The sequence below is a fragment of the Micromys minutus genome (genome assembly GCF_963924665.1).
Source record: "Micromys minutus genome assembly, chromosome: 29".
Taxonomy (NCBI): Eukaryota; Metazoa; Chordata; class Mammalia; order Rodentia; family Muridae; genus Micromys; species Micromys minutus.
Genome location: NC_137964.1, coordinates 1,234,321 through 1,260,357, shown reverse-complemented (window position 1 = coordinate 1,260,357; position 26,037 = coordinate 1,234,321). Strand labels below are relative to the sequence as shown.

Sequence of the window (26,037 nt, the reverse complement as noted above, 5' to 3'; positions counted from 1 at the left end):
GACCCAGGAGACAAACCTGTAAGCGTGTCTGCAGTCTTTGAGGCGTTCTTGGATTGCTTTCACCAAGGTGGGGAGATCACCCTGAGTATGGTGGCTCTATTCTATAGACTGGGATCCCTGACTACCGAGAGGAAACAGCAAGCTGAGCCCCAGCATCCGTCTCTGCCCCTGACTGCCATGTAGTGTAAGCAGCTGCCTTCCCATGATGCACTGTACCCTTGAGTTGTCAGTCAAAATAAAGCCCTCCTCTCATAAGGCACTCTTGTCTGGGTATTTTATCTCATCACTAAGAGCACACCATCATCACAAACACCACTGTCACTAAAGTCATTGCCTCCACTCACTGTGTCCTTCCAAAAATCATACCTTCCCGGTTTTCTGAAACACAAAGTGTTGAGACAGTTTAGCCCAGCAAATCAATCTGGATTTAGAAAATCTCAAAATTCCATACATACATATACATACACATATATATGTACATATATATGTGTGTGTGTAAATATATACATGTGTGTACATATATGTACATATATATACATACTCACACACACACACACATATATGATGCCAACAGGTGTTGCTTAATTAGCAGCCTCAGAATGTTGAATTCATTCATAAGAAGAAAAACACTGGGGATGACCAAGGACAATAGGGAAAAAACCTACTAAGATCTGCATACTGGGGAACTAATCAGGATTACTATTTATGTTTGACCATCTAGTAAATAGAGCTTTTTTCAGGAAACCCACATTTATAACTAACAGCTAGCTCTGTGGTATTTCCCGGGCAGTCACTATGGCTGGCTTCGTTTAGGGCATTCTCCAGACAAGGCGTGCGATGGGACCAAGCCAGAGCTTATCGGGGGACTGTAAGAAAATTCAAGTTCCCAACCCTGTTTTTTGGATTTCCCTAAAACTTTGTATCTTTAAGATTTATATTTTGTCTGTTATTTGTGTGTCTGAGCATGCATCTATGTGCAGCACAATTATGTAGATGCCCACAGGGCCAGAGGTGGCATTAAATCTCCAAGAGAGAGAGGAGAGAGAGAGAGAGAGAGAGAGAGAGAGAGAGAGAGAGAGAGAGAGAGAGAGAGAGAGAGTGCTGGAGTTATAGGTAGTTGGGAGTCACCTGACTGGGAACCAGGTCTTCTGGAGAAGTGGCATTTGCTATTAACTACTGAGCCGTCCCAGCAGCCCCAAGTTCCTGTCCATTCTCACCAATAATGAAGGTGATGGATGGCTAGGGGCTGCATTCAAAGGGTCGGGAACTGGACAGTAGGGTGGATGCCAGTGCTAGTTCCTTGCATACAGTCTGCAGTTTGAAATACTATTCCCTCATATGACAAGTCTACAGTGGAACTCACTTAAGGCCCCTGCCTGCCAACTTCAGACAAGTTTGAAAAATCAGACCTCAGAGTCCAGGGTAAATAGCATTAGGGCGACATCAAGTTCCAGCCCTAAAGCTGGCCCCATTAGTGGGCTCCCACACTGGCCTATCTGTGCCATCATTTAAATCAGTGCGTTTAACAAGAGGGCAGGGGGAAGGTTTTCAGGAGTTATTAAAGCTGAGCTTTGTGGAGGAGTTTGTGAGAAATCTGATTAGGCAAATCAGCAGCAGATGGTAATCGGTGCCCTTAACGACTCAGCTCATAATTGGCACAAGTAAGTGAATACTTATAGTCCATTTACAGATTCCAACTGGGCAGGTCAGCTTGGTGAGCAAATTCTCCTGAGCACTCACTCACTGAGAAAGGCATGAGTTGTGTGTCCTTGCTGGGAACTCAAAGTGCCACAAACATCCTTCTCTGAAATCCATGGGACGGAGCACACCTTCCTTTATATCCTCTACAGCATCAAGACACTGCTGCCAGTAATAATGGCCGCACTGGCTTGTCTCACAAAGACAAAGACTTGGATTTGACCCACGTAAAAGGCCAGACATAGCAATGCACACCTGGAATCCCAGTGCTAGGGAGGCACTGGTGAAACCCAGGCTTAGTTTAAACATGGTGGAAGGAGATCGAGGAAGACACCGAAGGTCAAATGCTGGCCTCCACATGAACATGCATACACATGCAAGAATGCATGTGCACATAGACACTCTGACACACATACACACACACATACACACAGGCACAGAGACAAACATAGAGACACACATATACATACACATAGATATACACACACATACAAACACACATACACATAGACACACAGACACACACAGATATAACAGAGACACACAGACTAAGCCTAGGCTAGGTTTGCTGTGCACTCAAACATACTTCGAGGTTGGCATCACAGTTGAGTGTGCAGAACTAGCACACGGCTGTCACATAGATCCAGTGTTCAGTGGGAGGGGTGTTGCCACCAGACAGGAGGCCTCCTCTTTTACAAAAACAATACTAGACTTTCAATGGTTCAGGTGTGGCAGGACTCTTAGAGAATTCTCAGTGGAAGGGTAGGCAGGTGGTGACCGCCACTTCTGTCTCATGACCCTTTATATGAGTCACTAGGTTGCAGCAAGGAGTTGCATAGACATTGTCTTGAGTCCTCTGCCTCCCATTGACCATGCTCTTGACTGGGTCAGTAACTGTGTGACTGTGTCAACTCAACAATTCTGCGATTTGGTCAGTGACCATGAGACTAGGTCCTTATGCCTGTGTAAATGGTCTTGTGAGAACCAGTGTGGTGGTTGGAATAAGAATGGCCCCATGTGCTCCATATAGCTACATATATGTAGATGCTTGGTCATCATGGAGTGGTGCTACTTGACAGGAAGAGGGGTGTGGTGGAGTAGGTGTGGACTCATAAGTGTGTCACTGTAGGGGCAGACTTTGGCGTTGCAGATGTGTGAGTTAGGCCCAGTGTCTCTTGCTCTTCCTGCTGCCTGCAAATGGGGATGTGGGTCTCTCAGCACCTCTCTCTAGCATGCATGCTCCCATGTTCTCCGTCACCACAATAATGGACCAAGCCTCTGAAACGGTAACCAACTACATAAAGCATAGTGAGCAACTCTTCACAGCAATAGAACAGTGACTAGGACTGTGTGAGTGAGCTTGTGACTCAGTCTACTTGTCTACGAAAGAGTCAATCTCCAAGAGAGCTGAGGAGGAACTGGGGGAAGATGTACACAAGAGCACATCTATCTAGTGCTCAAAGGAAGCCACACCCTTCACGTTGCTAAGCCCCTAGAAACCATTTAATAGTATATTATTTATAAACTACTACCAGTCTGCAGACACCCAGAAAAATATTTTACTCCTCGATCACCTGAAAGCATTCTGTAAAACCATGTATCTCTTCTACATTTTAAGGTGACATCTAAAATTTCTTGTCATAAAATATAAAAGAATGCAAATATCATTTTCAGTGTGCTTTAGCATGATGGCATATTTTAATAAAATTGAACTCTTTCAGAAGTCTTTTCTACGTGTTCAGTGGAATCTAAATATTTGATGGGCCATGTCTAGAGATGTCCTACATGCACCGGCCATTGAGAAGCACACAGTCTGGTTCCCACTCTGCATGGGGTTCACATCGTTCCCCAGTTACCTTCCGGAACTGCTATTTTCATCCTTTTCCTTCCACGCTTTTATCACAATTTGTTATATATTCTTCATCATAGCCACTGAAGCAGTATGTATGTGAATTTAAATTTTACCTAGGGAACTGCATGGTCTTGGAAAGTAACAACAACAACGACAACAACCAAAAATCAAACCTCTTCTCACACCAAGTTACTGCTATGCTTATCACTAATTTTTTTTAATAAAAAAAATACATCACAGGGGTTGGGGCATTGGCTCTGCGGTAAAAAGCACATAGTATTCTTCCCATCAGTATATGTGCATGTTCCTGTATGAGTTTGTGCTTGAGGAAGTCAGAGGTCAACCTCAGCGTTCATCAGGAGACCTGGGTTGGTGTGCCAGAAAACAATGGGGGTTCTCCCATCTCCACCTCCCCAACACTGGGATTTTGCAGCTAGGGATTTGGACTCATGCCTTCGGGCGAGCCTGAGGAGCACTTTAGCAATTGAGCCAAGCTTCCAGCTCCTAAAAGATTGTCAAGGAAACTTTAGGTGGAATTTTACCTTTTTCTCTTTGGTGGTGGTAGGTAGGGCATCATAAATGCTAGTCAAGTGTTCTACACTGAGCTACAGCCCTAGTACTCAAGCTCTTTTTGTTGATAATGAGTGTTGGTGAGTATCATTGCCTACCCTCTCATTTGCCCGTCCATCCAACCATCTATCCAACCAACCACCCTCCATCCATTACCAACTATCCATCCATTCGTTCATCCATTTACCCATCTACACAGCGACACACTCACCATCCATCATCTATCCATCTGAGTATCCATCCAAGTCTCCACTCTGTCCATTCATCTACCCACCCACTACCCAGCACCCAGCACCCAGCACCCAGCACCCAGCTTTCTATGCCACGTGGGGCTCAGAAACAAAATATTTAGGTTGCCATTTCACTCTACATTGTAGCTGAAAGTGTAAATAGAATGTAGTGCTGACAGTAGTGATTCTGCATACTGTAGAGTGACCCAAAGTTCAGCTCTGCATACAGGCTATCCCAAGGGACCACGTGATTGTCCCAAGGGACCATGTGACAAGTCTCATTTGCAAGCAAGTGGGCAGGACATCTGCACAGGTCTGTGTGCTTCTGGAACTTACCAACAGGCTACCGTTCGACTGTTGCTGGGGACAGGGAGATTTGTGGACTTGTGTATTTTGTTAGAACTGAATGAATTTTCACAGCATGGATAAGTGGATAAAGAAGTGTTCCTGGGGAGAAACCACAGCTTTGAGTTACTTGGGAAGCTAGCACAGATGAATGAGGCCCTGAGGCCACACTGAACTTCCTGGGGGGGGGGGGGTTGGTCTGTTGCTATGTTTACAAATGCTAAATTCTGAACCTCAAGATCTGGTTGCCCTTCAGATGAGTGCATCTGTACATGCACTGGCTTTTGCTGTATAAACCTTGCTCCCCATTTTACAGCTATTGGTTAAAAAAGGGCTAGAGCCTGTGATTGGGCAGTAGAGAGAGAAAGGAGGGACTTGAGAATTGAGACCACAGGGGAGAAGGAGAAGGAAGCTGGAGGAAAGGAGCAGAAGGTCTCCATTAGACAGAATAGACAAGAAACACGTGGCTGAGAGGAGCGTGCCCTGAGGACAGACTGATGGAGCCAGTGCAGCCCAGGAGAGACCCAAACAGCAAGTAACAGAGGACATCAAGTTTGGATAGAGGTGACAATAGCATAGACCTGCCCAGTCTAGGCTTACAACTTGTAAACAAAATACCAGGTCTTTGTATCTTTTATTTTTTTATGGGCAAACTAGAATAAATCTTTCATTTACCGAACTTGGAGGCCATGTTAACAGAAAATGGGATTCTCTGAAACCATAATAATTTGGCCAAACAATGAAATATTACCAAGACCAAGCAAGTTCAAGGCTTCCATTTACAAAGCTGACCATGCTCATCAGTGAGATGAAGACAGAGTGAAACTGTCATGAGGACAGTGCCGGGAGAAGTGTGGTGCAGAAGGACACCTCCAGGATTGTTTCTTCCATATCAGTGAATGTCACAGCCAGTTAATTAGGTAGTCCTACACCAGGGGAAGATGCTCTGGGCTTCTTACATAGCCCAGGCAAGCTCTGAACTCACTATGTAGCTGAGGATGACCTTGAACATCTGATCTTTTTGCTCCACCTCCTAAGCACTAAAATCATAGGTACTTTACTACCAGGCTCAGTCTACGGGGTACTGTGGATCGAAATTGGGGCTTTGTGTATGCAGTGTAAGCATTGTGCCTACTGAGCTATATCCACAGCCCTCCTCCTCTTCTTCCTCAAACTTGCTTTTTTCAGGTATGTGTGTGATTGTGTGTCCCATGTGGGTATGTGTGTGATTGTGTGTCCCATGTGGGTATGTGTGTGATTGTGTGTCCCATGTGGGTATGTGCATATGAGTGCAGGTGGAGTGAAGAAGACACTGAAGACACTGGATCCCCTGGTACTGGAGTTACAGGTAGTTGTGAGCTGCTAGACATGGGTGCTGGAACAAAACTCTGGTCCCCTGTGAGAGCAGTAAGTGCTTTTAATTGCTGAGTCTCTGGAGGGCCCCATCTATCCCGATAGAATGTCTATAGAAGAGCTCTAGAGACCAGAGCTTAGGCTCGGTTCTGCCTCTCAAAGGGTGGGTCTTGTATCTGCCTAGCAGCACCCACCAGAGGGTTGGTCAGCACTTTCTCGGCAAAGCATGCACAGAACTTATACAGCTGTGTGTTTAAACACCTGATCTCAAGATACAGAACACTTCCTGCTTATATTTCGGAGGATTCTGGCAGGGAAGCATCACACGCCCTCCAGATCTGCAACTGGATTCTAAGTGGCTCGGCCATAATGGAGGACCCAACATCTCCACTAGGGTTTGAAGAGGCTGTTTTTAAATGCTTCCTGTTGCTTTAGGTAGCCAACCTAAGCCAGAGTTCACTCAAGAGCCTTTCATTCTTTTAATATTAAGAGTGTGAGAAATATAAGATAGGCACACAGAAAGCTCTGTCTCACGGGACAGTCCTCCTGGGTGACTGTGCAGACACTTCTCTGGGACCCGCTTTAAACTACTAACAATCTATGAGAGCTGCAGTTAAATTAGCATGACAGAGGACACAGGAATGTTAAGTGGGCTTCAGAATTAAAAGCCCAATCTGTCAGCCTGAAGGAGGATCAGCTAAAATGATAGCCTATCTGGAAATGTTGTTTGAAGAGCAGACATTAAAATGAAAGAGGTGAAGAAAGCAGGAAGGAGAGCGGCAGTCATTTCTGTTTTAATCTCAGCTTCATCCCTCACAGAGAACCTCATTACACTGGACATTTTGAATATTGGGTCAGAAGTGATGATGTGTCTACAGTACGTTCGACAGCTTTTAAACAATGATTGATTAATCACTGCGCAGAACCCATCTGATCTCTTAACTGCTGGCTTTTTTGTTTTTAAAGAAGAAACTCCCATTCACATATTAATTCAGTGTGGAAGAGCCAACACAGAAGTTAACTCAACGTAAACTTTTCAAACTGAAAGGGCAAAACAGGTTTATAAAGCTTGCCTGGGTCTGACCTCAGAATGGAAACTTCCAGGTAAGTTCAGCCCATTTGCTTTGGGGTTTGCACCTGAGCTGTACGCGGGGGCAGGTTATGAAAGACTCACGTGTAATGTCTCCCCGTGCTACCTGTCTGGTGCTGTAGGTCACACTAGAGCATCACAGCAAACCTGCCCCAGAGAGGCAGCAAGGTTGCACTGAGAGCCTGGATGGAGTGGTGGACTCTCCTTCCATACTGCAACAATGCATGGCCCATGCTGCCTAACACTGCCATCCACCGAACAAGTGTGGAACCGCGCACAGCACGGTCTGAACCCCATCTCAGCTGTCACACTCCATGCAGCTTAGAAGCTCATTTTTATCCATACACTCGTTATGTTTGGCTTCCCAGAAGCTTCAAGTGCAGCTAACATTCAACCACCGGGTAAAACACTTGCCTTTCAGTCCTGAAGATCTATCTGGGTTTGGATTCCCAGAACTCATGTGTGAAGACATACATGGATATAGCAACCCCGTGCTGGGGAGGTAGACCCATCACTGATTTCCAATTCCATTTGGAACCCTGACTCTAAAGTAAGATGGAGAGCAACTGAGTAAGACATCCATTTCCCTTTGGTCTCCAGGTCTATACATGTAAGTATCGCACACTCAGTCACATGCACACACAAACATACACACACACACACACACACACACACATTTGTTCTGTAAACTTCTGTTAGCAGGTGACAGCACACCATTCATTTAGACACATAGGCATAGTTAGCTCTGTCCCTCCCTCTGCTCCACACTATAAAAGAGACAGGAACAGTGATAAATCATTTTTTAACTAATTGTCGGATGATCCACCCAGGCTTTAATTCCCAACACTGGAAGCTAGTCACAGCCACTACACCAAGTTCTCTTACTTTATTCTCTAGATAAAAAAGGAAGGGGATATATATTCAGTACATGCTGATTGGCTGAAATACCTTTCGATTCTTCTGGAACGCTAGCTGGTTTTTCCTTATGTTTTTTAAATTGTCAGCCTCCTCCTGTGGTGTTTTCACAAAAGGCCATCTCAGAAAAATACAAAATACACACCTGAGGCTGTAGACACAGCTCCACCTTCCTGTGGTGCAGAGATGAAGACCCTCTATAGAGACAGAGAGGCCCTGACCAGAGTGGAAACAGGTCTTCGGAAGAGATTTACATAGTTCTCACCAGACCACCCTATGGGATAAGCCTGAAGCCCAGATAATGATGGGTCAACAGTGGGGAGAACCAAACCTTGACCAAGACTGCTTAGATGTGCATATCCTTGGTCTCTCTATTAAATCAATTTTAAATCTCATTTTAGGACCTTCCCAAAGGTGGACTTGGGGACATGGGGTGGCTTTGTCCCTCTTCCCAGTGTGGCCACATTTGACAAATTTCCTTTTCAGCTTTCCACAATTCAATTTCGTTCTTTTTACACACTGAGGACAGGAAGCTGAACCTGGCTTGGACAGGCTCTGACCCCCAGGTTCAATGAGAACATAAATGACTCTTGATACCTTCTAATCCCATAAGGAATCCAGGGAGGTGGTGGGTCTTCCATGTATCAAGGCTTCACAGGATGCTACCTGCCCATCCTAAGTTGTAGTTCCTTTCTACATGGCACCATGAGACACACAGGCAGCCACACTTAAGCACACATCCTAGAGGAGTTTGTAGATTTATCAAAACTTCTGAGGTTTTCCAAATAGAACTTCTATGGAGGGGAAATGCATAATTGGTTCCATTTAACATTTAGCTAAGTCTGATGTGTCAGGGGAAGGTTCGCCTAAGAATTAAAATAAGACCGGTTCTTCCACCTCCTTCCCTTCCTACACCGTATCTAGTCTTGACAAAAAGTGATGAATATATAAAGGAACAGATTGCAGGGCTTTTACCTAGCACAACATAAGTCTTCAGCAGCTGCCTCATTATAGTTCAACTTTAAATGTTTTACCTCATGCCGATGAAAAGATAATGTTTTATAAGGGAGCGAGATGTGAGCCGGTTAATTATAATATTTATGAATGGCTTCTTATAGACTTTTTGGTTGGGGTAGAGCTGAAATTATTGCAAATTTTTTAACATATTCTAATTATCTTCCAGCACAGAGCTGCGTTCAGAAGGGACTTTGGAAATACATCATTCTAGTGCAATTCTTTACTCCAGGTCAGAATAGCCCATAGGACACCAGTGAGCATTTGGTAACTGTGGTGAAAGTGCAGTGCTAACTCAGGATTTCCCGAGAAATCATTTCCCGCTTCTTCTACAGACTAAGACCGATTTCCTTGTTTCTGAACCGGAGCGCCACTGTCTCTGACCGTTATTATCCTAGTCCTGTCACAATCGAGCACTAAATCAGATTTGCTGGACGGAATGAATGCCTCTAGTTATAAAGCCTGGCAATCATTAACAATAACCACGTGCTCCTTGGTAATCCAACCTCCATCCCCTGTTACTGAAAACACCTCGGTCAGTCGTGTCCATGTCTCCTGTGTCTCCTCCCAACAGCAGAGCATCATGGGATGTCATGCTCCTCCATCTGATCAACTAAAAGGCCTGACTAATCCTCAGTACCTGCCGAATGATCTAGGGAGGAGGACGCGGTTCCTCGGAATTGAGGAGGTTCTAAGAGCTGAAGAAATGGCTCAGTCAATAAAGTGCTTGCAGGGTATGAGTAAGGACCTGATTCTGTCCTTCAGAACCTACATATAAAGGCTGGGCACAGGAGCAGGCTCTCTAACATGTAGCACTGGATAGGTGATAACATTCTTGGGGAATCACAGCTGCCACCCAGATCTAGCTGAATCCGTGAGCTCTAGCTTCAGTGAGAAAGCCTTAAAAACAAGGAGGAAGGGAGCTAGAGAGGTGGCTCAGAGGGTGTAAGACCCAAATTGAGTCTTATCTATTTGAGGCTCCCATGAATGAGTAAGAGATTGGAAATCAATGCAAAAGTAAGAGGTTTATTAGTCCAGTGTACTGGGGTGGCTTACATCCAGAGGAGAGGCGACCCCGAGCCCTCCATCAGTATAGTTTTAATACATTTAGTAACGGGCTACACTGATGATAATTAGGAAAGTAAGCATCGGTGGGTTTAGTTGACTTTTAAATTGATTGGCTGCTGCCAGTGTGGGTTGCATATCAGGACCTGTGCCCTACATTCCAGGGCTGCCCAGATAAGGCCTTCTCCCGGGAAGGAGTACTGCTTGGCACCTGCCTGGGTCATATATTAAGGTTCTTCCCCTACATTCCAGAGGCTTCCCAGATAAGGTTGAAGCGATCCTTCCTGGAGGGTGTGGGACACAAAAGCCCTCAGTGGGAGAGAGGAGCTGTAAGACCCTCAGTGGGTGGGGGAAGCTGTAAGGCGGGTGTGGGACTGTAAAAGCCCTTAGGGTCCTTCAAGGGAAGAGTACTTCCTGCACAACCTTGAGGTTCTGAATTCTAAGTTCTAGAACCCTTGTAAAAAGCTGTCTGCTGGCCAGGTTGGGGGCACACATACTGCTGGCCAGGCTGGGGGCACACACATGCCTTTAATCCCAGCATTTGGGAGGCAGAGACAGGAGGATTTCTGAATGTTTTTGTTGTCATTCTGGTTTATGTAGTGAGTTCTAGGATAGACAGGGCTATATTGAGATTCTATCAAAACAACAATAACAATAACTGTGTGTTGTAAAGTGTGTCTGTGGAAGGTTGAGACAGGGGGATTTCTATAACTTGCTGGCTGCCAGCCTGTCTTCAGGTTCAGTAGGATCTAGTGGTGTGACATTGCCAGGACACAGACATCCTGCTCTGTCCGATGCACTCATGGGTGTAGGAACAGGCACACGCCTCTCCAACATGTGTACACATACCATAATACATGATACTAGCAGTGGAAAAGAGAACAACTTTTTTTTAAAAGTCGGCAAAACAAGTAAGATCTTGGGTTAAAAGTATAAAATTCATATTGTCTGCAAATCATTCAAAGGAATCAATGGCTCCGAAGCCCTTTTGAACTACCAACAGCGGATCGATATTAAGCCATAAACCACACCAGAGAGAGATAGATTGCACACTGTCCCACCACACAGTGGTTATCAATTACAGGAAGACTGTTTCTTTCGGGACCATCAGTTGGATTTTCAGGACTCACGTGCTATTCTCAGGTGGATGAACGGGCTTGTCTTGTTCTCTCCGTTCCTCTCGTTCACAGCCTGCACGTAGTAAGCCCCAGCATCACTCGCTGCTGTAGCAAGAATCACCAGCTGATTCTCCAACGTGATGGCTCTGTTCCCAAGACAAGACACAGTGTCAAGGTCACTTATGGGAATATAAAAAAGAGTACTAAAGACCCAAATATGGGCAGAGGAGGTGGCTCAATTGCTAAGTACTTGTCTTGAGATCATGAGGACCCAAGTTCAATCCCCAAAACCCATGTGAAAAAGCTGGCTGTGATGTCATGCTTGCAATCCCAGCATTGAGAAGACAGAGGTGAGCAGACCCCTGGGACTCACTGGCTAGTCAGCTGTGGTGATTCAAATGAGAATAGCCTTCTGAGTCTCCTAAGTTTGGATGCTGGGTCCCAAGTTAGTGGCACTGTTTGAGGAGGATTAGGAGGTGTGGCCATGTTGGTGAAGGTGTGTCACTGGGAGCGGGCTTGAGGATTCAAAAGCCCACAGCATTTTCATTTAGCCTCCCCTCCCCCTCCCTCTCCTCCTTGTGGTTGTTGTCTTAAACTGTAAGCTCTCAGCTACTGCTCTGGCTCCCTGCCTGCCACCAACTTCCCCATACCCCTTTGCCATGGTGGTCATGGACGTAATGTCTAAAATTGTAAGCAAGCCCCCAGTTAAAATCTTTCTTTTGTAAGTTTTATTGCCATAGGCTCTGTCATGGCAATAAAAATGTACTTAAGATACCAGCCTATCCTACTTGGTGAATGCCAGTCTGTGGGTCTCCCTTCTCTCCGGGGCCATTGGCCACAGGGGATGAAGGGGACAGAGTCAACTAACAGGGTTTCAGACAGCCTGTCAGTATGAACGGGAATGATGATACATTCCTGGTTCAGCTTTGGGGAGACAGATCAACTTTACTCAGGGTAAATGAAGGGTTAGATAGTTTTGGGGAAGGGGATAGGCATATCCAGGGTGGGCAAAGGTCACCCTGAAGGCTTAGGTACTGAGATATCTCATTAGCATGGGGAGGCACTCCAGGGAATCTTAGGTACTTGCTGGAAGGGTTCTTACTGGGAGAAAGGAAGCAGAATCTATAACTCACCAGGGCTACATGACATTCTGCATGTAGAGGATAAAGGGGTTTTTGAGCTTCCCAGACAGGGTCAGAGAAGGAGAAGCCCTGCTGTCGAAGGGAGTCTCCCACTTTTTCAGGAGCTCACAAGGCTATCTGGACAATGGTAGACTTTGGTTTAATTAAGAGTTCTCCATACCAGGCCAGTGAGATAGCTTGTCTCAAAATACAAGATGGGCTGGAGCCTGAGGGATGATGGTTGAAAGTTGACCTCTGGCCTTCATGGTGTGCACACATCTGTATACTATACCCACCAGAGGCTCCCCAAAATAAAAACGAAAAGAAAACAAATGTACAAAAGCAATACTTAGATCAGCTGTGGTTTGCTTCCTCTGGTGGGGTAGCATCCTAACATCTCAGTTGCTTTTCATATGAAGGAGCTCTTTACTGTAAGGAAGATGGTGTATACCTCCAGGGATTAAAACAGGTTCCTGGGGATTCTAGGTACTGCCTGTTAGGACTTCCAGGGGAGTGGTCTCTTCTTCTAGGCCAAGCTATCTGACCACCTTGCAGTCATATGCCAGGCCCAGCATGGCCTTGGTAATGGTGGAATGACATTGTTCCCACTCCTGGGCCAGGGGCAGCATATTAAAGATAAAGCCACTGTTGTCTCCTAAGGGTCAAAGGGTCATAATATAATCAGATGGGAACCTGGAGTGAATGGCTGGATTGCTATGTAAAATAAGACTGGGTGTATGATCTATAGAAGACAGGCATGAGCGAAAGCAGCGATCTGGAGAGCTGTCTCCAGCAGAGCCTAGGCCACCAGCTTGGACCCATGATTTGACTTGACTTCTTTGTTTCCACTGCTCCCAGACACCCTGTCTCAGGACTCATCTCAAGCCCAGACTGGTCCTTGGCAGTTACAACCCTCCAGCATAGGGTGGACCAGAACGGATCTTTGGCAAGTGAGCATGTGTCCTTTGCCACCTCAGAAATCTCACTGGAATTTCATCCAGTGCCACTGCCCCCAGTGCAGACTACTTCTATTTAAATTCGCCCGTCCTTACTAGCCATGGATTGCACACTCTGTGCTCCCATCTAGTTCTATAGAGGGACAACTAAACAACCATGTGTGTCCAACTTTTGCCACTTTGACACATGCTATCATCTACAAAATCAATACTTGAAAACTGTAACTGAGTTACCAAAAATAAAATCTCAAAATGCAATATCTTAACTATGTTTATGATTTTGTGTTGGGACGCACTTATAAGTATTTTGGCCTGAAGATTGGACATGCTTGAATTAATGACTAAATCCTCCCAGACACCGAGGTTTTAGCAAGCACCTTTGACCCACATGCCCTTTCTCTGAGCCCTCCCTGCCTGCTTAAGGTCACATAGAAACTTGCTGTCAGGGGTGAGACAGGCCCTCTCCACACAGATGTGTACTTTCCTTTTGGTGTGATAAAAATGTTTTGACAGCAACAACTTAAAGGAGAAAGGGCTTACTGTGGCTCATAGTTCAAAGATAAGGCCCATCTTGCGGAGATGTTAAGGCAAGAGGATGCTGAAGTGGCTGGTCTCATCTCACCCACAGTCAGGAAGCAGAGAGAGATGTCAGTCAGCTGGTGGTCAGCTTCCATTCCCTATCTATACAGCTCAGAATGCCAGCCAGGGCATGGCTCTGTCTACAGTGGGTGAGTATTTCCACCTCAATTAATGCAACCAAGACAATTCCCTACAAACATGCCCAGAAACCCTTTTCCCGTCAAATTGCCAATTAACATTAACCATAACAGCATCACATAAAGACCTCTCGCTGTGATAGTTATCTAAGAAGGAAGGAGCTAATGAAGTTATAGCACCCACAAACCCAGGCCACTCCCTACTGGAAGCCCTGCATCCTTCCCTCCTATTAGCCTGGAACTCTCTGGCTAGTTTGAGAGTTGGTCAGTAGGGAGGTAGGATTTTTTTTTAATTTAATGCAGAGGTGGAGCTGGGGAGATGGCCCAGTGAGTGGTTCTTGCATAAGCAAGCACAGGACCTGAGTTGGGACCTCAGCACCCATATAAAAATGAGGCTTGGTAATGTAACCCCAGTGCTGGGACATATGAAAGTAGATCCCTGGAGCTCACTGCCCTGCCAGCCACGCTAAATCAGCATTCCAGGTCCTGGTGAGACTCTGTTTGAACAAAGGACTCTTAAGTCTGACCTCTGGTTTCTACGCACACATGCAGGCACTCTCGCGCACACACACTAATACACACTAATATACATGTATTAACAAACACATATGTATGTACATATGCACACAAAGCAACACACAGTAACACACATGCATGCATGCATCTACACACACTAATACATATACACGAAGACACACCTATGAATGCATGCATCTACACATGCTGAGACATACATATGCATGCACACACATCTACACACATTCGTGTACACATTTGTCACATACACAAGCACACACACATACACATTCACACAAATGTGAATAACATGCCCTCTGGCTGACAAGCCAGGGCTAGAGGGTCTACAGAGCATGAGCCCACTTGTCTCTCTCCAAGCCGCACAGGCCGAGCGCTCCACAGGGAAGGGTCCTGTGGTCTTTCTCTGCCCTACAGAGCCCTTCCAAAGTCAAGAAAGGCAGTCTCTCTTGAGGAATCAAAGGTAATCACCCGTTCCCTCCTGTTACCTTTTGGAGCGCTTTTTTCCCCAAAACCTCCTGGTTTTCTCCATTGTATAAAATTATCTTAAGGAGCGATTGCTTGCTGGGTTCCCACAGGGTTATTACATTTTAGGTCCCGATGGCTAACTTATTTCATGTCTCATTTAAGAAAATTTCCCTATTAGGAAGTTTTCAATTTTTCGTCCCATAAAAATATTTCAAAAAGAGTTTTACTATAATTATTTATGACTGCTTTATAGGTTCTTTTATAGAAGCATAGAAATTGTTCCATTTTATTTTAGTATATGTTACACTGGAACCTAAAATTAAATATGAATATTTACTACACATGGAGTTATACATTTAATAGTATAATTTTCAAATTGAATATATAACTTTTGCTTTCACATCTGATTCTTAGCACACTGATCTTAAGTATGTCGATTACTCCTCAGAATTAGTCATTTTAAAGTGCTCGTTAATTTCCTATATTATTTACCACAGTGTTTCAAGGCTATTGCAAATTAAAAAGTACATAAAAATTCTTAAAAAGTAAGTTGTGTATCTGTTAGAGTTTTTCATTTTGAGGCTTTCTTCTTTTAGTTTTTTATTTCTGTACACAGTCAAGACTAAAATGAAAGAATGCATGGATTGTTCAGACACAGACACAGAAATGCGGATATTCGAAGGCTATTTGGAAAGAAAAGCAAGTCCCCAGGAGGCTATTCATTCTCCCTCTAGGAGATACCTCCATGTAGAGGGTTATTACAAGAGAAAGTAATTTGTAAGAAAAAACTACAAACATCTATCTCCATGCTATGTCATGATGTGCACATAGCTGTACATAGGTGTGCAGGTGTGTGCACCCACCTGTGTATATGATATTGTGTATACAAGTGTGTGTTGCTAAATGTACATGTGTATAGGGGGATTTTCATATATGCAGAGGGTACACATATACAACTGCACATGTGCATGTAGAGGCCAGAGGTAGATAATGCCAGGAGTCTTCCTCAGATGCCAATCACCTTATTTATCTATCTATTTATTTATTTATCTATTTATTTATTTATTTATTTATTTATTTATTTATTTATTTATTTGGAGTCAGGATCTCTCACTGGACCCAGGACTCATCAGTTCATCTAGACCAGCTGTCCAGAGAATCCCAAGGATCTGTCTGCCCATGCCCCGCAAGACTGCAATGACTGGCATGCGTTGTTTTGCTTAGCTTTTGATTTGTGTTCTGAGGACTGAACGCAGGTCCTTGTTCGTGAGCAGTAATCACCTAACCAACTGAGCAATGTACCCAGCCATATTGGGTGTGAGATTTTTTTAACAAGAGAAATGTTTTCTCGAGACAGTGGGCCACAGTGGACAGCTGCTGGTTTGGTCTTGTGGCCAGGCCTCCAGAGGCACCTGCATTTTCTAGTGCACAGGCTGATGGTCCCAGGAACTCTCAGGAGCATGTTTTGTTTTCTTTCTTAATGACTATTGGGAAACATGGGTAGCATAAAGCCAACAATTTTGAGTGGTAGGACAGAAAGAATAGAAAGTTCTGACGTTTGTATATGTATGTACACACGTGTGCAGTCACATGTATAATTATAGATGCACATGAATATGTGTATATGTGCATGCATGTGGAAACCAGGCACCATTCACCTCATTCTATTGAAGTGAGTTCTTTTATTGGGCTAAGATGTCTGACCAGTGAGTCCCGAGAATCCTCCTGCCTCTACCTCAGCACTCATCAATCATTACTGCTCTTTCAGATGACCTTATCCTGTGCCAAATTAACAGTTGACGCTCACTAGGACAGATTGCAGGAGTGATTGGTGGGCTAGGGAGGTAGCTCAGTTTGTAAAGTATTTACCAGCTTATCAGGAAAACAAGAGGACCAGACAGAGTTCGGAGCCTAAAACAGCCAGGGCTGGTGCAAACTTGATTGATGAGTGGCCCAGATCAGGCTAGTTCATGGGAAATGGCTTCTTCTGTTAACTGACACAGAGTGGTCTAGCCCACTGTGGGCGGCACCACTTCCTGGGCTGTTGGACCTGGAATGTATAAGAAAACTATTGAAGCATGAGCCTATGAACTGGCCAGAGAGTAGTTTTTACTCCAAGTTCCTATATCTTTCCTGCCTTAACTTTCCTCAGTGATAGACTGTAATCTGTAAATTGAAGTGAGCCCACTCTTCCCCTAAGTTGCCTTTGGTCATGGTACTTGTCGAAGAGAGAGAATGGGACTCAGACACCAGCTCTTCACTGTCATTTCACAAGGCTAACACATGTCCCTTGAAATCAAATCTACTTGAGTTTGAGTTCCCGAGACTAGAGGATAACACACAGATACAGACTCAGAACAGTCCTACACACTCACATCCATTCAGTATTTTAAGATAGCATGTCTTCTGTGCATACGGCAAATTCCTAGGAATATTCTTTTATACGTGCATACATAAAATGGAAATGTGGCTGGTCTGTGAGTGTTGAGAGCACAAGCCATTTTCTTTTGAATCCTGGATTTAAATTTTTTTCCAATCTCCCTACAACAAACATACATATCACTTTTGTTATCAGAAGAATGAGCAGCGTTGAGAAGTGCAGAGGGCATGCTTGGTGATTACAGGAGCAGAGTTTAATACCGTGCCCGTAATAGGAACGGCCCGGCTTTATTATAACATAATTCCAAAGAACTCATTTAAAACTTGCATTGACTCTGCAGGAAAATTATAGTGTTCAGCCCGAGAGATTTTCCCTTAACTTTACCACAATAAATGTATGTATTTTTTAAAAAATAAAATTATGTCTTTAGTCTTCCACCACCTTCATTCCATACTTTAAAAACAAAACTTTAGGATTCTAATTTCTAATTCAATGAGTCTGTAATAAAAGTAGTCCAGGGGGTGTGGGGGGAAACAATCTCAGCCAAGTGTTGGCAAACGGCTGGCTCGGCTGGCTCTGAGGAAGCTCTGAGGAAAGTACAGTTTCAGGTTCCTACAGAGTGAATCAGGTCACTCCGGGTCAAACTCCAGCTACAGGAATTGTTTTCAGAAGCCAGGGACTGAAAAGGTGAGGCTCAGTGACAGAGATAGTGCCACAGGTCTGTAAGGATGCTAACTTCCTCAGTGCCTCTGGCCATTTTTCTCTTGCCTCTAGCCTGTTGAGGAGCTGTCAGACAGCATGACCCTTTCTTCCAGAGAAGATAAAACTCAAGGCATGGAGGGGCTATCTGGGGTCTCTGACCAGAAAGACCGATCAAAACATTTGTTCCATGGGCCCAGGATGTAGCTCAGTCTGCAGAGTGCCTGCCTAGCACACATGGCCCTTGGTACCATCTCGACAGTACCATATAAGTCAGGGTTGGTGCCCATACCTGTAATCCTAGAACACCAGGGACAGACAGAAGAGTCAGAGGTTCAAGGTCAGCCTTGGCTGAATAGTGATTTGAGGTCATTCCGGCTACATGAAACCTTGTCTCAACAAAACAAAACACAGCAACACATAACTGTTAGAGAGAAATGACGCTTGACACGAATAAGTGGATGTCCAGGGGAGCTCTGCACGTGGCATCCCCTGGTTGAGCTCGTTTCTTACACTTGTCAAGGTTCAAGGGAAGTCCCTCTGTCACTCACGCCATCTCTCTGAAATATAATGTCATAGCAATTCTCAAGGCTCTGGATGAGTGGTTGGTGAAAATAGCCCACCGGGCACCTGAAGACCAGGAATTAAAAATGTCATTCAGTTACCCTGACTCCCTGTGTGGTGAGGTAGTGAGCAGCCATTTCGGTTCCCAGGCCTGGGTCTGACTGGAAGGTAAGCCAAACTGAGAGCACACTGCTTTGTGCTTGATGAGGAAACTGTGGTAGTGTCCAGTAAAATAAGAGCTCTGGCCACGGACTATGAAGGCGCATGTGTCATAGAAATGCTGGAGCAGCATTTGGTTCCTTTCAATTGATGCTCAAAGAAATAGTGCAGAAAGAGTTTGAAAAAACCTTTAAAAACTGAAAATGTTGGAAATGGGCTCCGTTTTAACCAAACGACCATTTAATGGGCTGGTTCAAAGACACAGTGTTCTGAGTGTGATTTGGATCCTGAGCTGCACCGTGTAATAGCAAGTTCAAGGCAGCCAGCTTTGGACGGATGAACTTGCCGTGCTTGTGTAATTACAAGAACTAAAATTGCTTCCAAGTAGTTTAGGGAGTTGTGAGGCAATGGACCCAGAGTCAACGCTGTGGCACTACGGTGACACATTTACTTAGCCAAGGGGTAAACGCTTGCTGCCAATCACTGGCTCTGAGTTAAGGAAAAGCATAACAAAATATATTTATTTTTATCATTATTTTATTATTATTATTGAGTGTTCATGGGCATGTATGTATATATGTATGCCATGTGTATATCTGGTGCCCATAGAAGCCAGAAGAGGCCAAAGGATCCCCTGGAACTAGAGTTAGAGATGGTTGTAAGCTGCCATGTGGGTGCTGGGAACCAAACCTGGATCTTCTGCAAAGTCAGCCAGTACTTTTAACCATGGGGCCATTTTTCCAGACCCAGGATGTATATCATATATAAAAAGCAAGTGTAGGGGCTGGGGTGTGGCTCAGTGGTAGAGCCCCTGCCTAGAATCCCCAGTGAGGGGCTGGGTGTGGCTCAAGGGAGGAACATGTGTTTAGCCTGCACAAACCTGAGCTCCCAGCCCCAGTGCTGTACACATCAGTCCTAGGAATGAGAAAACATGCCTCAGTGAGTCTGAGGGCTGTGGTTCTTGACAAGGGACCTACTCTTCCCAGTAAGGCAGGGCATCGTGATAAGAAGCACCACTTGGTTTGTTATGGCATGTGGACACCAGCAAGCAAAACAGGAAGCTCCACCACAGTCCTCAGTGAGTGGCCGACACCTTGCAAAACGTCTCCATGTATCCATGCAGGGGCTCTTTTCTATGGCACACGTAGCTCATTTCACAGTAGCCAGCACACTGACAGGGCACAATTACATTTATGTCCGCTCACTGTTCTCTGGTTCTATTCTGACTGCTGACTCTTTAGTTATAGATGCCAGTGAAGGTAAATTGTGGGGCTGTCTTGAGAAGTGGTTTCTCCCTAAAATCCTTCATATCTGAAGTAATTCAGACACACACTTTGTGTTACCCACAATGGCCCCCAGTTTTAAGGACCGGGTCTGGGAAATAGCATGTGAAGGAAATATCTAGGCATTCATAGTCACCTACTTGCTATGACTGTTCTTGTAGGGACTGGCCCAGAACCCAGGAAAGGAGAGGAATCAGCCGTCCAATGACTATTTATGGACACTATACAACACTTCCCAGGGAAGACACACTATAGGGACTTGGAGAGATGGCTCAGTTAGTAAAGTGTTTGCTTTGCAAATATAAGGACCTGAGTTTGATCCCCAAAATCCACGTACAAATGTTGGGAGCAGCAGAGGAGGTCCGTAATCCCAGCACTGGAGACGCAGAAACAGGAGCATCCCGGGGCTTTCTGCTCAGTGCGTCTTTCTGAATCAGCAACTTCCTGGTCTAGGAAAAATGCTGCCTCAAAAAATTAGGTAGAAAACCATTAAGAGAGATAAACAGTGTCAACCTCTGGATTCTACAGTCATGTGCACACACATGCACAAATGCCTGCATGTACACACACACACACACACACACACACACACACACCTGTGCTTATGCACAGAAGCACACTGGGAGCTACAGTCACTGCATTCGAAGAGATAATCCCCTGGGTGATGAGGTCTAACAGTACAAAGGAATCAATGGGTGATGCTTCTCTGTGTTTTGAAGACTGTATGGGAGCCGAACCTCACTTGCAGACAACCCACCACAATGCATGCAGCTCTGCCCACAGACACCTACTTAGCAGCAGCAGATGTATAATCTGGAGAGGTGGTACCTTGGAAAGACAGACAGTTCTCTAGCCTAGAACACAGTGACAATTCAGACTGAGATGACAGACCACTTCTGCAGGTGACAGGGAGGAAGTGTCATCCATATGTCTGCTGACTCACTTGCTCCCTAGGGTGATCAACATGCTTGGCTTGGCCTGGAGGCAGACAAATGTAGGGGCCATTGTCTTCTGCTACACCCATGTCCTTTCCCAACAAAGCACTCAGCAACCTGAGACCCTCGCCTGTACCAAGTTACATATAAACCCCTAGCAACCCTTAGTACACCTTCTCCTGCAGCCAAGCACATCCTAGGACATAGTCAAGAGCTACAGGCCATGTGCCCATCCAGCCTGGACTGGCTTTGTGTATATGTATAGTAAGACAAACTGTGTTCTGTGTATGAACTTGTGTAGAAACCCTGAATTTGCCATTTCGTGCCTATGCATGACTGGGCACGCATAGGATTAAAATCAGTTGCATCATGAGGAAGGGTACGCACCTACGTATAACAAAGGGTTATACAACCCAACTCTGTCAATCAAGACAGAAGACCACCCCCACTCTCCCCTTGGAAACTAACTCCGCTCTTCCTGGACACACAAAAGGAACTCCCTGGCAGTCACCAGGGGCTCCTGAGCTCATGCTAAAAGATTTCTGCTCCCATGTTGTATAGCCTCTCTGTACATTCATTTTCCTTCTGAGTAAAATCCCTTCTTTCCTAGTTGTGCTTTCAATTCTTTTTACAAGGAGCTAAGAACAAAAACCCCTCATGCTAGACAGATACCACCAGAGACTGTAGGATCTCCATGAACTTTCCCCACAGGCATAGGTGCAGTGTGAATGTCTCAGTGTGGCCCACGGTGGCAGAGAGAAACTTCAGGGAGCCACCAGATCATTGGAAGAGCAGTGGAGATTGACACTCTCCCAGGGACACACGCCTTCTTATCAGAGTAGAAAGGATATGTGAACTCAGGTGTGCCCATCTCCCACAACAATGGCCTGGAGGTCTGAAGACAGGAAATAGACTGGGGTGTGCCTGGCAGATAAAGTCCTTCGTGCCTATAAAGAAGACACCTCCTTCTCTTGCCAGGCCATGTTTACAGTTGACAGTTACAACTTAAACAGGCACAAGGAGGAATGATCACAGTATTGTGTGTTGTGTGATAGCACAGTGACAGACACTCTGGGTAATCACACAGTGCCTCCTGGGTAGCAGTGGGAGGGGATGAGACCCATTCTGAAATGGAAATTTCCTCCAGCCCAATACTTGTTTTCCCGTTTGTAAAATAGACTCAACACCACTTCTACTTAAAGGGTTTCTATGAAGTTCAAAATCAGGTAAGTGAAAGAGGCTGCCTCAAGCTATTCTTGTGGTGTCTGTTGACTTTGCTTGTGGTTTTCTGGGGACAATAAGTATCAATGGCAAAGGAGAAAATGATATCAGCTATCCAACTAGATCTCTACACAAGGCACAGTGACAAGTCATCATGTGGCATTTTCTTAATTAATAATAGATTGATAATGGAGGGCCCAGCCCACTGTGAGTGGTGCGATCCCTGGACTAGCCTTCCCGGCGGTATGAGAAAGCAGGCTGAGGACGTCATGGAGGGCAAGGCAATAACAGTGCTTCTCTGTAGTCTTGGCTTCAGTTCCTGCCTTCAGGTTCCTGTTTGGGCTCTTACCCTGACTTTCCTTCCTAATGAACTGTTACTGGGATGTACTACAGAGATGCACTAAATAAACCTTTCCTCTCCAACTCACTTGTTTGTCATGGTACTTGTGGTAGTTTGAATGTCACCACAGACCCAGTGGGAGTAGCACTATTTGGAGGTGTGGCCTTGTTGGAGGAAGTGTGTCACTGGAGGCAGGTTCCTTCTCCAGCACCACATCTGCCTGTCTGCCACCATGCTCCCCACCATGATAATGGACTGAACCTCTGAAATTGTAAACCAGCCCCAGGTAAATGTTTTGCTTCCGAGAGGCGACATGGTCATGGTGTCTCTTCACAGCCATAAAACCCAAACTAAGAATATTTTATTATAGCAACAGAAAGCAAACTATGACAAAAGGGAAAGAATAGATCGTCAGGAACTTTGGGAACCTCGGAAGGTGAGTCTTGCTTGGAGGAAGTGGGGCCCTAGAGGTACTTGAGGTCATATCTCATCCTGGCTCCTTGTCCCCCATTTTTCAGCTTCCTGGCCATCACCAGGTGAAGAGTAGCCTCCACCATTCTCTCTAGGCACCATGATTTGTCCAGTGAGCATGGACTGAACTCTGAGAGTCCTTGCACTAATGTAAATCTTTCCACCTTTTTCTGCCATGTGCTTGGTCCAAACAGAAGAAGGGTCCCAAATAGAAAGGTTCTCTCAGTGGGGGCCACTTGCACCAAGGCAGGAAGGTTGCAGGGAGGAGGAGCTGGGAATTCAACAGCAGTCTCTCTCAATGTCTTCCTTTCTTTAGAACAAGGCTCCCACTTCCCTGTGCAGAGAAAGGAACATAGGGAAAGCTCTTGACCCCTGCTCCATGAGCTCTAACTGTGCAGGATCAAGCATCAGGAGCTGCTTCTCTCAAAGAACCTGCTTGTCTCTAAAAGCAAATAACCACAGAGGAATACTTGAAAATTACTCGCAGAGCAAATTGCTTTTTTGAATGCTCTCCGCCTCTCATGTCTGTTTTAGCATCGGCTCCTCTTTGAAGGAACATAATTATTGCCAAGAGTTTTGCTCTTTTGTTAAATTCCTTCTGATGACTAAGTGACAAAGCTGTGCCCACAGAGACGGGAGCACCTGTGACAGCAGAGGCTGATGTGTGTCTTTAGTGTGACAGCCAATCTTGGTGATGGCAGGGCTTCTCTAAGAAGGAAGGCCCCTTAAGCTACAGGAAGACTGGCACAGCCCCCATGACAGTCCACCAACAGTGAAGCCTGAGACAGGCCTAGAGGAGGGCTGGGAATATGGCTTAGAAGCAGAGTTTTTGCCTCGAAAGCGTGAGACCTGTGTTCATCCCAGCACCACAAATAAACCAATATAGAAATCTAGAAGCAAATCCAATGTTCTTTCTGGAAGCCACCATGGTAGACATTGCATGTATACAAACGGAGTCCCTCTTGGGCTCCCTACTGTCACTCCATCCTAGGAAGGAGGTATAGTAGGTCAGCGTTGACATACCTAACAGGTGAAAGACACTGAGGAGCGAGGCTGTGAGTTCTTGACTTCCCTGTGGCCTGGGCTAGGGCACAAAGTGCTTGTCTTGCAGAAATGAGGACCTGACTGCCCAGCACTCATTTTTAAAAGCAGATGTGGCAGGAAATATTTATAATTCCAGATCTGGGGAGGCAGACACTAGTGGGTCCCTATGGGCTCTCTGGTCTGTCCACCCAGTCTGTTTGATTAGCTCCAGGCCAGTGATAGACCCTGTCCCCAGAAACCAAGATGGAATGACCATAGAGGTTGTCATCTGGCCTCTACATGCATGTGACCACACATGCACTTGCATATGAAACACACACACACACACACACACACACACACAAACTTACTACAAAAGGAAACCCTGGACTCCTCAATTGAACTTTCAGGAAGGCTTTCTGGTCCTTTGTTAGTGTGATAAAGCTTCTCTTTGGCAGACTGGGCTGGTACCAACAGGCCCTGAATCATTTACACCTGTGTCAGAAATTATTCCTAAGCTCTGAGTGATTATGCACCTGAAGCAGTAGCGGTCCTTTTCAGAGTCCTGAGAGGCTCCCTGCTGACTCCTCCAGCTGAGTCTGCTTTTTGGGGGATGGAGGTGGACTACTGCTCCTGCTTCCTCCTGCCCACCATGGCCACTTCAGTTCCTCCCAAGAGTCTCTGCTTGCTCCCTTTATGTTCCCCTTTGGAACCCAACCTCTGCTCTGCCCTCCTCTGGGCAATGGTGAGAAGAGGCCCTTTTGAGCTTCTTCGGGGCCAAGCAAACGTCTGAGAACTCTGCCACACGCTCTCTTGCTTTCACAGCAACCCAGGTATTCAGATCTCTTTGAGGTGGCTGGTGGCCGACATCAAGAGCTTGGGTCCAGAGACAGCTACATAGGACCTCCTTTTCTGACACTCCTCAGCCATGTGAAGCTGTCACCCTGGGCTAGGTACTTGACTGGTGGCCCTATTACTCAGCTCTAGCCTGTGAAATGAGGATAAGAGTGGCTGTCACTCAGTGCTGGTATGTGAATTAATGAGGTATTAATAATATTAACACGGCGGTTTGAGGGTCCCCATGATAACATAACAAAGTGGTCTGTCTAATGTCTAAGCTCAAACAGCCGCCAAATGAACGTATTCCCCTCCCAGACAGAAAATGGAAGCTTACAGGTGGATATCCTTCCCCAAAGAAAGTGCAAAGAACTGTAACCCAACACCTACCCCCCTTCCCTTCCCTAAATGCATCCTCCTCAAATTCAGGTCACTCTCCCCGGGCAGTGCCTGGCAGGTCACAGGCAGAGCAATAAACCTTGGGAGCTTTGTGTAGCAGGAAGGCATCTCAGTCCCCTGTCCCTTCTCCAGGCTGCACATCTGGCTCCTATGGGCAGAGCTGGCTTGTGACAGGACAGCAATGATGGCAACACTGGCTATGACATGGGTAGGGCTGGGCCCACCGGCTTGAGGAAGTCCCAGCCACTGCCAGTCACTGGCCTCTATGGGGGAGTCTCATGCTGCCCTGGTACAGACGGTGTGGGGTGAGGGATTCTTCTTCTTACCCAATGAACCCCAAAGCCAAGCCTCCAGGCGCCGGGAGATAAGTTACCTAGGAGGGAGCCATCGGCATCTGTCAGGCTAACAGGAGGCAGGACTGAGGACCTTAGATTCGTCCACTAAAGATTAATGGGAACAGTTTCTTCTGGAGATAGGAAGGGAATCGTTTTTCTTAAGGGTTACGGACTTTCACGCTTCTTGGAAATTGTTTATGAAATCCCCGTGTTCTGAACATTTAGGATGTGTCTAAAAAGAGGCGATAAGCGAGCCACTTCATATGTATACGGTGCTGGTGATACGCCGCAAATACACACACAAATAATGTGGGGGCCTTTCTGTTATGGATTGCAACAATGGGCC

General features: G+C 45.6%; 1 protein-coding gene across 1 annotated transcript in view; it reads right to left on the bottom strand.

The window, feature by feature from the left end:
- SDK1 (sidekick cell adhesion molecule 1) overlaps nt 1-26,037 on the bottom strand; it is a gene marked incomplete at both ends in the record, with an annotated part of 923,105 nt that overhangs the window by 380,590 nt on the left and 516,478 nt on the right. The window contains one exon of the mRNA XM_080940510.1: nt 11,263-11,396. Within this exon, the coding sequence (XP_080796636.1) occupies nt 11,263-11,396 (134 nt within the window). The remainder of the gene's footprint in view (nt 1-11,262; nt 11,397-26,037) is intronic.